Source organism: Ostrea edulis, chromosome 9 (genome assembly GCF_947568905.1).
Source record: "Ostrea edulis chromosome 9, xbOstEdul1.1, whole genome shotgun sequence".
Lineage (NCBI taxonomy): Eukaryota > Metazoa > Mollusca > Bivalvia > Ostreida > Ostreidae > Ostrea > Ostrea edulis.
Genome location: NC_079172.1, coordinates 17,544,044 through 17,558,114, shown reverse-complemented (window position 1 = coordinate 17,558,114; position 14,071 = coordinate 17,544,044). Strand labels below are relative to the sequence as shown.

Genomic DNA, 14,071 nt, shown 5'->3' with positions numbered 1-14,071 from the left:
TAATAAACTTTCGCACACTTCCGTTAAGTCATGCGGTAAAAATGTTGAGTTTACATGAATTCTATCATCAGAACTTTGTTAATCGTTACAGTTTTATGTCAAACTCTTTGTTTTAAAGTCATTTTGTAACTGTTAACTGTCAATGTTTCATGCTCCTATATCTAGTTTTACCAAGCCCGATTTTCTTAAAGTCGTGAAATCGTTCTCTACCAATTTTAGTAATATTTTTTACATTTAAAAGTTCCAATCAGTAAAAAAAAAAAATGGGGGGGGGGGGAGGCCTATGTTGGTATATATTAATTTTTTTAATTCAAGTAATTCAGGGTATAAGCTTTGTCCAAAAAAAAAAAAAAGAGGGGAGTACGACCCACCCTCACATGCACGACCAACACGTACATTCTTACTATGCAATGAAAAATACACGTGCAGTGATATGTCAACGATATTATATTTATTTCTATTTGAATTATAAACACCCTTCATTGACGGGATAGAAATAGTCATAAACACGCATGTGGCGATTTGTCTATTTGGTTTGAAGATTGAATACTTTGTAATTTACCAAGATTTATTTTACCGATTATTTTTTTTCTTTCCATCATGTATTGCATTGCAAACCAAACAATAAAATTACTAAACATTACGGAAAATTAAGGTTCTACAAAATGTATAATTTCTAAGTTATTTAAATATACTATGATAGAAATTTTATAATTAAACACAATCTAATTAAGATTAGCTGTTTTGAGTCTATGGAGCGCCAAATTAACATAAACTCCATCTTCACAAGTCAAGGGTTATTGATTCGTTACCTCGCACTAACCCTTGACTTGTGAAGATGCATAAACTCAAATAATTGAAGATATCTTCAATTATTTGAAGATACCATCAATTCACATATTGCTCTCTTTAATTGAATTAAAGCGCACATTAAATCAATTATTGCTCTCATCAAATGAATTAATGCTCTCATCAAATGAATTAATGCTCGCTTCAATTCAATTATTGCTCTCATCAATTGAATTACTGCTCGCATCAATGGAATTAATGAGAGCAATAATAGATTTGATGCGCGCATTAATTCAATTATTGCTCTCTTCAATTCAATTGATGAGAGCATCAATTTCGTAGAAATATTGCTCGCAATAATTGATTTAGAGCTCGGTATAAATAATTTGATGATCTCCTTAATTCAATTGAAGATATCTTTAATTATTTACAATGCTTTTGTATAAGGAATTAATGTGCGCATCAATTCTTTTAAAGAGAACAACAATTCAATTAAAGAGATCATTAATTCAATTGTGGATATGTTGAATTGAAGATATCTTTAATTATTTAGTTGCTCTCTCTAAAAGAATTATTGCTCTCTTCAAATGAATTAAAGATATCATTAATTCAATTGAAGAGGGCAATAATTGAATTAATGGTCTCTTTAATTGAATTGTAGCGCGCATCAATTCAATTGTTGATATCATTAATTCATTTGAAGAGATAATTAATTCAATTAAAGCGCGCATCAATTCAGCAGAAGAATTAATGCTATCATCAATTCATTTAAGGTAGGTAAATACTATTAGAAATTTCTGTCAATCAATTTTTTTTTTTCATTTAAATAACTTTAACAACTCATAAACTAACTAAAACACTCATATTAGACATACCTTTGCGGGTTTATTTTTATACTATGTGCTACAGAGCACATATACCCCTAGTTAGAATAATCTAACTGTGTCTCGGGACAGGCCCGTAGGACATTATCATTTTAACGATAGAACATTCTATCTAATATACCCCCAAATGCAAAAGCCAAATTTTAACACAAGAATGCATGATCTCATGTTTTATTAAAAATATGCACCAAAGCACATCATATTAAGCTATAATATATAAAAACCAATAGCTATTCATTTACTGAGAGAATTTTTAAAGATATTCAATTGAAAACATACACAATTGCTGTTTAATCTGCTCACATCCTTCAGAAAAAAATCACAGAATATCGAAATTTTGAAAAATTCTCAAAATCTAAATTGTTTACATGCCAGTTTTTCTTTAAAAATATGTAGCATTATATCTAAGGTTAACAAAAAAACATATTTTACCATAGTTGACCAGAGATATTTCGCAAAATGGTCTCTTAAGTACGTAAACCCCCATTTTTAAATTTAAGTTTTACAATTATTCTTTGCACACTTTGAAAATAGTAAATTGTAACAGCAAATACAGTCTTAAAATCAAGATTAACAGAATATGACAATATATATATATATATATATATATATATATATATATATATATATATATATATATATGTAAAACATACTGAAAATTGTGTCCTACCAGACAATTAGAACACAAGAAGGGGGGGGGGGGGGGCTCTCCCCCACCCCTTCCTTTTTCTCACAATTTTTTTGGTGTGTGTGTTATTCTTTTTTTGTTTGGCTATCAATCATATCATACATAAAAATACCTACATGTTATCTCATACTTATAGAAAAAATAAATATAGTGTAACATATGTGTAGATTCTAGCAACTACAGCTCATGTACAAATAATTTTGTTTCTTGAAAGTACTTGTGAAGAAGAGTTCAAATATTCAACAGCTTTGCTGATGATTTTCTGAGGATTTATAATTCTGGGTTTCTTTGAACCAAACACAAACTCACTAAAAACAGTTTGAATTCCACTATGAGGGTCACGCCTATGTATGATTTTTAACTTGTTCAGGCTTAGATTGCAAGCTATGAGCCTTTTAGAGATCAATGTAGATATTACATTGTTTTGTACCATTGGAACTAGTGCGGACTTGATAATATAATAGTTCATGGTAAATATATCTAAGATTCACATTTGAATGCTAAATTTGACTCGTACAGTTTTCGTAAACTACAAACATCGGACAAAGAAGTTATAACTGGAACTTTCTAGTCGGTGTTTAAAATTTAAAACCGGATACGTAAAAGCACGGACTTTCCTTAATGCGCGCAATAATTCAGAATTGAAGATATCATTAATTATTTGAAGAGATCTTTAACTAAATTGTTGCGCGCATCAAATGAATTGATGATATCTTCAAATAATTGAAGATATCCATAGTTGAGAGCAATAATTGAATTGATGCACGCATTAATTCATTTGATGAGAGCAATAATTGATTTATTTAATGCGCGCATTAATTCAATTAAAGAGATCAATAATTGAATTGATGATATCTTTAAATAATTGAAGATATCTTCAATTATTTGAGTTTATGTTAATTTGTCGCTCCATATGAATCCGCTACCGTTTGAGAAGGGATTCAGATCAGCTCATCGTAATTAGACAATCTCTACCCAGAGTTATCGTTCCCGCTACGCTCCACTAATACCTCTGTCAACGTCTAAAAAGTTATATCAAAACATACAAAAACTAACTTAGCATATCGAACTGTAATGATAATATCTGAGCAAATCAAACACTTCTCTGAATTTTTTTAAAATCAGAAGATGGTAAATATGAGACACCTGAGCGAATTAGAAGGTTTATATAAATATTCATTCATTCAATAATACTAGTATAATCATGGAATTCGTTGTTTTTGTGAACCTACTTAAAGATTTAAAGCGTAAAACTTAAACTTATAAAATTATTATCCATGATGCTATAGGTATAGGTAAGTTTTGCCAAGAATCTTGACATTTAGACGTTGACAGAGGTGTTGTAGCGCAGCGTAATGCGCCCTCTGGTGAGAGATTGGTAATTAGATTGAATTCAACATTTCTTATACTCTACTTCCATTGTAAATTTTGAAACAGATATAGCGATAGCATTTTAATCCCTTTTCTTAATTAAGTTTATAAAATATTTACGATAGAGTTTTTCAGCATTTACACCGAGTATACCCCGACATGCGGGGTGTAGGCTACCGTAGCGGAAATGTGTCCTGATATTAGATCATAGACACACGGTTGCGCAAAACTTGTCCCGATCCTCGAAATTTTGTTGAGGTGTTTGATATAACTAGAAAGTGTACAGTGAATATATTTGTTTCCATATATTCCTGAATTAATGCTCTCTTCCGTAACCATATGCTTTTCTGCGAAATATATCCATAAATTGAGATACTATTATGCAAAAACGAACCTCAACCATCTATATTTCCGCTTCGGTAGCCTACACCCCGGTCACAACATACAGCCTACACCCTGCATGTTGGGAAATACTCGGTGATTTAAGTCTGATTTGTGTTCTGTCAATCATTACTATGTTTTTATAGCACCACTTAAATTTGAATTCATCCTGATAAACTATGCCTTCAATGTTTATTTTCATAGGACAATTTGTACTTTATAGGTTGAAACCGCACGGCTGCAATTATACAGTCAACATTCTCGTTGTCCCAAGAGGAAGAGTCCAGAATGATGATATTCATTATGACACCAAATTTTAGCTCTTGAACAATATTTGACTTAACTGGGCAGAATTTGCCACATATGAACCATACCTCATTTTTGGCATCAGTTAATACTGCAATATTCTCTCCACTGTAAAGTGGTGGTCAAACAGGTTCAATCACCGGTGGCCAGATAGCTCAGTAGGTAGAGCACCTGACTAGAGATTCAGAGAGACCGGCCTAATCTGCTGCATTTTGTCCCTTCCTATTACACACGAGAGATTTAATTACTTTCCAAGAGCAGTAAAACCGTATAAGTGGAAATTTAAGCGAGACACAAATTTTTGTGATTTTCCTACAAAAATGGGTATATATATTTAGCAAGAATTAATTTTAGCGATTTTATATTTACAGGAAAGATAACTATTACCTCCGATATGGAATAAATTGTTAGTGATATCCAAATTTAGTGACCTCATCACTCTCGCTAATAATGCCAAAATTAAATCCTCCCTAAAAATTCTGCTTAAATACAGTATGTAAATGTAGTAGTAAACAAGAATTAAAATGGGCTTGTTATATAAATTCCTTTTGATTTTAACTAAGTAAACATGATGCACATTTATTTGTTTCACAAACAACAAATACAAAGCCACATATATATCTTATATGGATCAAGGTCATTGGAGATATCACAGCGTTATCACACTCTCATTACACTTAGAAATAAGCAGATGTTGTTCTTTCAGGAAAATGATACACAATCTTTATCTGTCCGTTTTTCTGGTAAACATACAGCACGTTTTCAAAAGATCAGAACTTTAAGACGAGACTGCTTAACACAAAACAGTGGTAAATATAAGCAATTACAACAAGATCATATCTTCAAAGAGAAGTCAAGTTTTTCAGCAATTTTCTTTCACATAAACTTATTTTCATCTTGTACGACTTTTTTGGAGGATGGAATCTCTCATTTTGGCAGGCGACGGAACTCATGAGTCAGCCAGACCGCAATACTGAGTAAAACCAGTGAGCCTGACTGATGAGTGGCAGCTAGGGGGGTGGGGACGTATGTCAGGAGAGTAGAAATTCCCAGGGATGCCTGAAATACAAAGATCCTAATCAGTAAAACCATTTTAGGAATAATAAACATTATGGATAAATTTTTGACCTTAGTTTCTGTAAATTTACCACATAAAATGTTGAACTGTATTAAATTAAACATTTTATAAGATGCTGAAGTAAATTACAATTGACCAAACAATAACATAAAAAAAACCATGGTTCCCTGTGTCTATTTCTGTATGTGTGGCATCAATTCAATTGATTTCGGTATTTTACTTTGGTATATGTAGGTATCAGCACAAAGAGTATACACCAATTATGAAAAATAGATTAAAACTTATGGACCATGGTAAGTGTTGTGATAGATTGACTGGTGAATGGATAGATTGATTGATTGCTGTTTTCCGCCACACTCAACAATTTTTCAGTTATCTGGTGGTGCCCAGTTTTTATTGGTGGAAGAGAGAACCCAGATACAATGTACCTGGGAAAAGACCACTGACCTTCCGAAAGTAAACTGGGAAACTTTCTAACTTACCGGCGCGAGCAGGATTCGAACTCGCGCCGACCAGAGATGAGAGGCCGTGTGATTTTGAGCGCGATGCTCTAACCACTTGGCCACGGAGGCTCCCCATGAATGGATAGATGAAGGAGAAGATTAAATCTGAACTTTTAAGAGAATCAGGCCCACAGGTTACAAAGCAAGTTGAAAAGCCAGGAAAAAATACATCGAAGTGGACACATAACTTCCAAACAAGATAAGATTGATTGTATCTTGCTTAACGTCTCTCATGAGAATTTTTTCACTTATATGGAGACGTCACCAAGACCGGTGAAGGGCTTCAAATTTAGACCTTTACTCGGCGCTTACGGCCATTGAGCAGTGAGGGTTCTTTAGCATGCCACACCTACTGCGACACGGAACATCCGTTTTTAAGGTCATCTCCAAGGACCTGTGCCATTCACACCTGATGCCGAGCGTTTGGCGATGGAACTGTCACTACCTGTTTTAACGACTTAGGTCTGTCGAGGTTGGGATTTGAACCCCGGCTTTCCGCATGCGAGGTGAACGCTCTAACCTCTAGACCACCACAGAGGACCACACAAGATAAGATGAGACAAACTGATGAACAAGATGTGTTTGTGAAACAAGATGTTGCCAAAACAAAGAAAGAAACGAAATATCTTGCCAGAAACAATCTATATTCAAAATACAAAAGCCCTATATTGCCTCGATTAACTTGGTCAAAGTTTTGAAATTGGTCCAAATCCATGGTTACAAGGCAATGATCATGATAAAAAAATGAAAGGTCTAGTCATAAGGAATTTATAAATATAAAAAATATAAAATGACATACCTTAAATAGTTCAGGAGATAATGCCTTGGTTAAATTTCATTAAAATAGGTCAAACCAAGATACTTGGTACCAACAGAAAAGTTTTGTCATAAGGAATGAGACCTCTATCCTCACAATTCAAAAGTTATGAGTAGGGTTTAAGTTTAAGACAATATGCTTCCGATCTTCTCTCTTGAGGGGATAAAAATGAATGCCATGTGGGCTGCTTGTGTAAAAATATCTATATTTTAAATGGTAGCATTGTTATCGATTAGTTTTGTGAATTTTCTAATATGTTGCAAAAAATGATTAAAACATGCACTTGACTGATGCCACTGGAAGTGGATTGTTTGTTCACACAACTGTTGATACAGAAAAGAATGAATTCATGTATACATACCTGTATTAAGCCCATTCCTAGGAGGGCATTTACAGCCATTCTCATTCGTGGGGGCAGTGGAGCACTCCTACTCATGTACCAGAAAATGGCAATCAGCAACACCGAGCTCTCCGCCTGACCAAAAATAAAACGTTTCATTTTCATAACACCAAATCAATGAAAGGCAAAGATAACGAACAGTGATCAATCTCATAACTCGTATAAGCAATACAAAATAGAGAGTTGGGCAAACACGGACCCCTGGATATACCAGAGGTGGGATCAGGTGCCTAGGAGGAGTAAGCATCCCCTGTCGACCAGTCACACCCGCCGTGAGCCATATATCTTAATTAGGTAGATGGAGTTATCCGCAGTCAAAATCAGTGTGACAAGAACGGCCTAACAATCAGCATGAAACAAGTCATACAGCATTTGACCTAATGATAGGTTGTACATGTACTGGCAAACTAGATGATTTTATAACCTCTACTGGTAGTTTACCTCCCAAATATGTATGCAATATTTATTAACACTGCGCACTGTTTTAAATATATTAAATCAGAAAATAAACATTAACGTTCCAAAATATAATTTTTCAAAAATACATAATAGAGAAATACTTCTTGTGCTTACCAGGTGCCTGTGGTCAAATTGTACTGTTGTAGGGTTTTCAAAGAAATTTTTCCATGTAGGAGATATTGCCAGAAGATCACTGGGAATCCATCTGTCTGCCATCTTGGGCCAGGAATTGTAGGTAAGCCCCGCATCCAGGCCAGCCACAAAGGCGCCTGTAATATTTTTGAAAACTATAGTTATATAAAATTATAAATATATTATCCTAGTATATCAACACCATTTGACATAATGGTAATGGGTGTTCAGAGAGTTCATTCCATTTGTATATCCTCGTACATGTATAACATTTCATTAAAAAGATTGAAACACAGGAATTATGATTTTTCATACTCTGTAAATTACTTTGTTTTGGAAAACAATCTGGTCTCGGACAGAAAACCAACCCAACTTTTAAAATATATATAGCCGTGATAAAGATTATACCACACTTCTAACCTGATATAGCCGTGACAAAGATGAGTCCTTTGATGCTATGGGCCATTATTCTAAGCCTTCTCATTTGTGATGTATTTGGTAACTAAATAAAATATAATCATTATTGTTAGCTGTAAAACTTTTAACATATTCCTGTATGCATAAAAGAGATTACAAGTCAATAATAACATTGCAGTTTTACTCTGGTATCATTTAAGGTGTGATCGTGTATACAAATCTCTCATTCCGACATTCATATTGCTGAATTCACATACAACACAAATTATCCCCTCCCCCTCCCACACACAAATACATCTCTTTGCTAATTATGTAGTTGAATGTTTTCATTAAGTTTTCTGACCTTAACTTCCTATATTTTTGAAGAGTTAGTATGAAATTTTCTTTAGAAAATGAAACATGAACAGCATATCATGATTAGTACACACAATTCACTGATGATAATCTAGCCTTACTGACCCATTGATGATAATCTTACTGACCCATTGATGATAATCTAGCCATACTGACCCATTGATGATAATCTAGCCTTACTGATCCATTGATGATAATCTTACTGACCCATTGATGATAATCTAGCCTTACTGACCCATTGATGATAATCTAGCCTTACTGACCCATTGATAATAATCTAGCCTTACTGACCCATTAATGATAATCTAGCCATACTGACCCATCGATGATAATCTAAGTCTTACTGACCCATTGATGATAATCTTACTGACCCATTGATACTGACCCATTGATGATAATTGATAGGTATAAATTGAGTCAATTTTTGTATTTACAGTCGTACTTAAGAAGCCAATAGAAATGCTTACATTATTGCTAGGTATAAATTGAGTCAATTTTTGTATTTACAGTCGTACTTAAGAAGCCAATAGAAATGCTTACATTATTGCTAGGTATAAATTGAGTCAATTTTTGTATTTACAGTCGTACTTAAGAAGCCAATAGAAATGCTTACATTATTGCTAGGTATAAATTGAGTCAATTTTTGTATTTACAGTCGTACTTAAGAAGCCAATAGAAATGCTTACATTATTGCTAGGTATAAATTGAGTCAATTTTTGTATTTACAGTCGTACTTAAGAAGCCAATAGAAATGCTTACATTATTGCTAGGTATAAATTGAGTCAATTTTTGTATTTACAGTGGTACTTAAGAAACCAATAGAAATGCTTACATTGTTGATAGGTATAAATTGAGTCAATCCTTGCCACAGGAACAAGGTGTACAGGATGAAAGCTGACCCTAAGTGTGCGGCCAGGCGGTACTGACTGACCCTCGGGACATCAGTGGGAAGGGTCTGCTCTTTCAGTCCACTTTTTACCATGTACCATCCTAGAAAACCCTACAGAGAGAGACGTGGTGCAAATAAGTTTGTTAAACGGAATGACACACCTGAGAAATTTGATAATGGATGTGAAGTAGAGGATGTATACAATCTATCTAGATTTTAAAAAATGCATTTTGATAAAAAGCAATATTAATTTTTTTTAAAAAACCCTGCTAGACTCAAACTTAAGACCTACAGATCGGTAGTTGACATGTTAACCTAATGAGCTAACCCAGCTAGGCAATCTACAGATCAGCAGTCGATATGTTAACAGACTGAGCTGCCCAGCTAGGTAATTAGATTTAAAAGGAATATACAAATATTGCTGATATTCATTCATATTTCAAAATGGAAGTCAGCCACAATGATGTTTTATTCTACCTTAAGGTGGACATATCTTTTTCTTCCGAATTTATTGATCGTATTTAACCTTCACAACCAATAACAAATCACTAGTTATCTATTTAAATTCTCCATCTGATCCATTTTCATTTCTATATTTCAAACCCAGTCCCAGACCATATTCACACTGTAATTTGGTAATCAATTTAAAGTTGACAAATTCACTCTGAGCTTAGCTATAATATTTACTTGGAAGCCAAGCAGAGCTGTATTCAACACCAGTCGGCGTTTGAGCCCGGTGTTGATCCAACCCTTGCTGAGAAAGTATGCAGCAGGAACTAAGAATGCCACTCCCACCATTCGTCCCCACATCCTGTGTGCGTACTCCATGTAGTAGATAAACTTAAAATCTGACAAGCTGAAATCACGTTCCTTAATGATGCTGTAAATACAAATCAAAAAAATCTCTTAATACTTGCTGCACTTTCATACATCTCTTCTAAACAAAGAAGACATGAAAGCTTTAAAATTTTGCTAGTAATTGAAGCCTGTCCTGGGTAGTGTAGCATAATAGGTAAATATATACTACAGATATTCAGGTAAATATATACTACAGATATTCAGGTAAATACATACTACAGATATTCATGTAAATACATACTACTGATATTCAGGTAAATATAAACTACACATATTCAGGTAAATACATAATACTGATATTCAGGTAAATACAAACTACACATATTCAGGTAAATATAAACTACACATATTCAGGTAAATACATACTACTGATATTCAGGTAAATACATTCTACAGATATTCAGGTAAATACATACTACTGATATTCAGGTAAATACATACTATAGATATTCAGGTAAATATAAACTACACATATTCAAGTAAATACATACTACTGATATTCAGGTGAATACATTCTACAGATATTCAGGTAAATACATACTACATATATTCAGGTAAATACATACTACTGATATTCAGGTAAATACATACTACAGATATTCAGGTAAATACATACTACTGATATTCAGGTGAATACATACTACTGATATTCAGGTAAATAAATACTACACATATTCAGGTAAATACATACTACTGATATTCAGGGGAATACATACTACTGATATTCAGGTAAATACATACTACTGATATTCAGGTGAATACATACTACTGATATTCAGGTAAATATATACTACAGATATTCAGGTAAATATATACTATTGATATTCAGGTGAAAACATACTATTGATATTCAGGTAAATATATACTACAGATATTCAGGTAAATATATACTACAGATATTCAGGTAGATAAATACTACAGATATTCAGGTAAATACATACTACTGATATTCAGGTAAATACATACTATCTATATTCAGGTAAATATATACTACAGATATTCAGGTAAATACATACTATTGATATTCAGGTAAATACATACGACAGATATTCAGGTAAATATATACTACAGATATTCAGGTAAATACATACTATTGATATTCAGGTAAATACATACGACAGATATTCAGGTAAATACATACTATTGATATTCAGGTGAAAACATACTATTGATATTCAGGTAAATACATACTACTGATATTCAGGTAAATACATACTACTGATATTCAGGTAAATACATACTACAGATATTCAGGTAAATACATACTACTGATATTCAGGGAACTGTTTATATCTCTCGAACTCCTCCTCCCATTCTTGTTGACTTCGTGGTGGCTTCATGTCTTTTATCAACTGCCAATCCACCATAGACAGACCCGACTCTGTTAACCTTAACAAAATGAACAACATATAAAAAGAGCATGTTTTCTACCTAAGCCATGGAATAGAAATCTAACACCTAATTATACATTTTAAGTGTTTTCAATGTTACTATGTTTCACTGTTATTCAAAATTCAAAGAAATCAAAATTCTAATTGTGGATTATTTGTCCTCACCTTGTGACTCCCCCTAGTATTACAGCACCAACACACATGCCAGCACATCCGAACAACCATCCCCCGATTATTTTCTGCTGACGACTAAATGGTGCTGTAGCAACCTGTGTCGTGGTCCCTCTGATGGACTGAAATGTCTTTAAAGACAATCCCTAAAACAACAGGTAGCCACACATGTAATACAGTAACACAGAACGTGTACGAGAAAGGGTCAATAAACCAACATCATAACAACAATTGTTTGAGAATGTTCGACTACCTTATTTTTCTTTAAAAACCTGGATATCTGTTTGTTCCATGTTGAAAACTGACATCTTGGTGATGTAAAATGCTGCAAAATACCAGATATATTTCAAAGATAGATTTCATTATCAACGTATGAAGAAAACATCAATGCATATAAAGAAAACTTTAGGTAATTATAGAGTTTTCACACTTCTCTCAAATGTACATACTACATAATTTCATTAGTAGGCACTTGACATCCAGAAGAAGTAAGCACAAGTGTTTATCATCAGGTATGGATCATATATTGCACATATTTAGGTTCGGGATTGGTAAATCATAAATCTCTTGATGTGACCAAAATAATGTTGCACAAGTAATTCAAAATACTATCATCTTAAAGTTTGATTAGAAGATAGTACTTGTATAATTTCCAAACTGAAGATAGATCTTCAAGTAGGGAACCCTTGATCTGTGACCACCATGATAAGTGAACAGGTGGAAAATCAACAAGAGAATGGGTCCGAATTGAACATGGTCGCGACAGTGACAGGTTTTTTAAACCAAAATTCCAAGGGTTTTTCTTGGACTTCAGAGAATATAAAAAAAACGAAAACATCAAAAATGTTACTGATGATTCAGTCACCACTTACACTGGAGACTAATGCTGATCTCCTTTGATAAATTTAGTCAGAGTCTCAGACTACACCTGAGTCATGGAATTACTGGAACATCTCCATTTTTCTTTACCACCAAAAACAGAAAATTGAAGTTTTCTTTCACAAATAAGTAGATAAAAATAAATTCGTTTTGCTTTTTAAAAATTAAAAAAAATGTTTTCCCTGATATCAACAAAATATTGCTGTTTTCCCAAAAATGAAGAGTCTAGTCCTGGCCTTTGAACATGTTGAAATCAAATGTTTAACAAATCCCTGAATTTACCTTCCTACATTGGGTATCTTAACTTTTATTTTTAGTGAAGCACCATAACCACCGGAGGGCATTGCATTATTGGTGCTATGTAAATATTATATAATGTATTAAATTTAGGGATATTCCTTAGTACAGTCCATTCTTGGTTATTTGGGGGGGGGGGGGGGTATGTATTCAATAAAAATATCTAAGTTGTGAGGAAGAAGAAAAAAAACTAACGGACGCATCCCCGTAAGTCTGACCATAGGAGCATATACATGTATGACCTCCGTCTTCTAATGTGTGGGTGCAAATAAACAATACATTATTCGTTTAATTACTCACTTTCAACTGTCTGCTACTCAAAAATTTTCTGGGGTAGCAAGAAGAATATAATTGCCTCATGTGAAATAGAGATGACATCCTTCATAAAATGCATATATCACAAATGTCCCTTTTTCATAAGATCATGTTGCGTAAATTTTGTTTCCGTCAAAGTGAAAATAGAACGTGAAATTTATTCCTAACAGATTCATATTCTAAAGCGTTTTCGTGATCACGATAAAAATATAAAAGTTAAAGTCTTACAAGTAGACAGCTTTTCCCCGTTTTCCATGCCTACGTAGTTGATACAAATATATTTCTTTCAAATAATGAATTTTACAGTGACAAGAAAAATTATAAGAATGGGAAAGTAAAATAAAGAACAGCGATCAATCTAATAAATCCTATAAAAAGAACCACTTGATAAATTGCAAAATTGACCCCTGTAATATCAATATATTTGTCAGAAGCCTGACTCAGTGTATAAATTAGGAAGAATCATTTTAGCATACTTAATTTCATAGATTTTTAAAACAATCTTTAGGGATCATCTTTTAAATGGAAAATTACGAGTTGCAGCACATAATGTTCAGTCACCTATAAATTATTATGTATATATATATGCGTTCCAACCAAGGAACAGTGTTGTGAACATATGATATAGTACATTAAACTTACACATGTACCAACATACCAAATATCAAAGGACTATGTCAAAAGACAAAAAA

At 33.3% G+C, this 14,071-nt stretch overlaps 1 protein-coding gene across 1 annotated transcript; it reads right to left on the bottom strand.

Annotated features, from left to right (window-relative positions):
• Nucleotides 1–4,986: 4,986 nt before the first annotated feature.
• Nucleotides 4,987–13,555, bottom strand: LOC125659014 (cytochrome c oxidase assembly protein COX15 homolog). Its single transcript, XM_056148736.1, has 10 exons — nt 13,365–13,555; nt 12,142–12,213; nt 11,883–12,034; nt 11,593–11,715; nt 10,156–10,348; nt 9,412–9,579; nt 8,229–8,310; nt 7,791–7,945; nt 7,179–7,292; nt 4,987–5,478 (listed from the first exon to the last, which is right to left on the bottom strand). The coding sequence occupies exons 1-10, from the start codon at nt 13,440–13,442 to the stop codon at nt 5,347–5,349; spliced, it is 1,269 nt and encodes a 422-aa protein (XP_056004711.1). The 5' UTR covers nt 13,443–13,555; the 3' UTR covers nt 4,987–5,346.
• Nucleotides 13,556–14,071: the final 516 nt, after the last annotated feature.

What these genes read in the sequence shown, in the direction of transcription:
- LOC125659014 (XM_056148736.1), bottom strand. Translation starts at nt 13,442, where the DNA reads ATGTCATCTCTATTTCACATGAGGCAATTATATTCTTCTTGCTACCCC. An exon ending in CAGTTCCCTGAATATCAGTA is followed by an intron (nt 10,349 to 11,592) that starts GTATGTATTTAC and finishes TTGTATTTACAG; the next exon opens with CATCATTAAGGAACGTGATT. An exon ending in CTTTGTCACGGCTATATCAG is followed by an intron (nt 7,946 to 8,228) that starts GTTAGAAGTGTG and finishes AAAATATTACAG; the next exon opens with GCGCCTTTGTGGCTGGCCTG.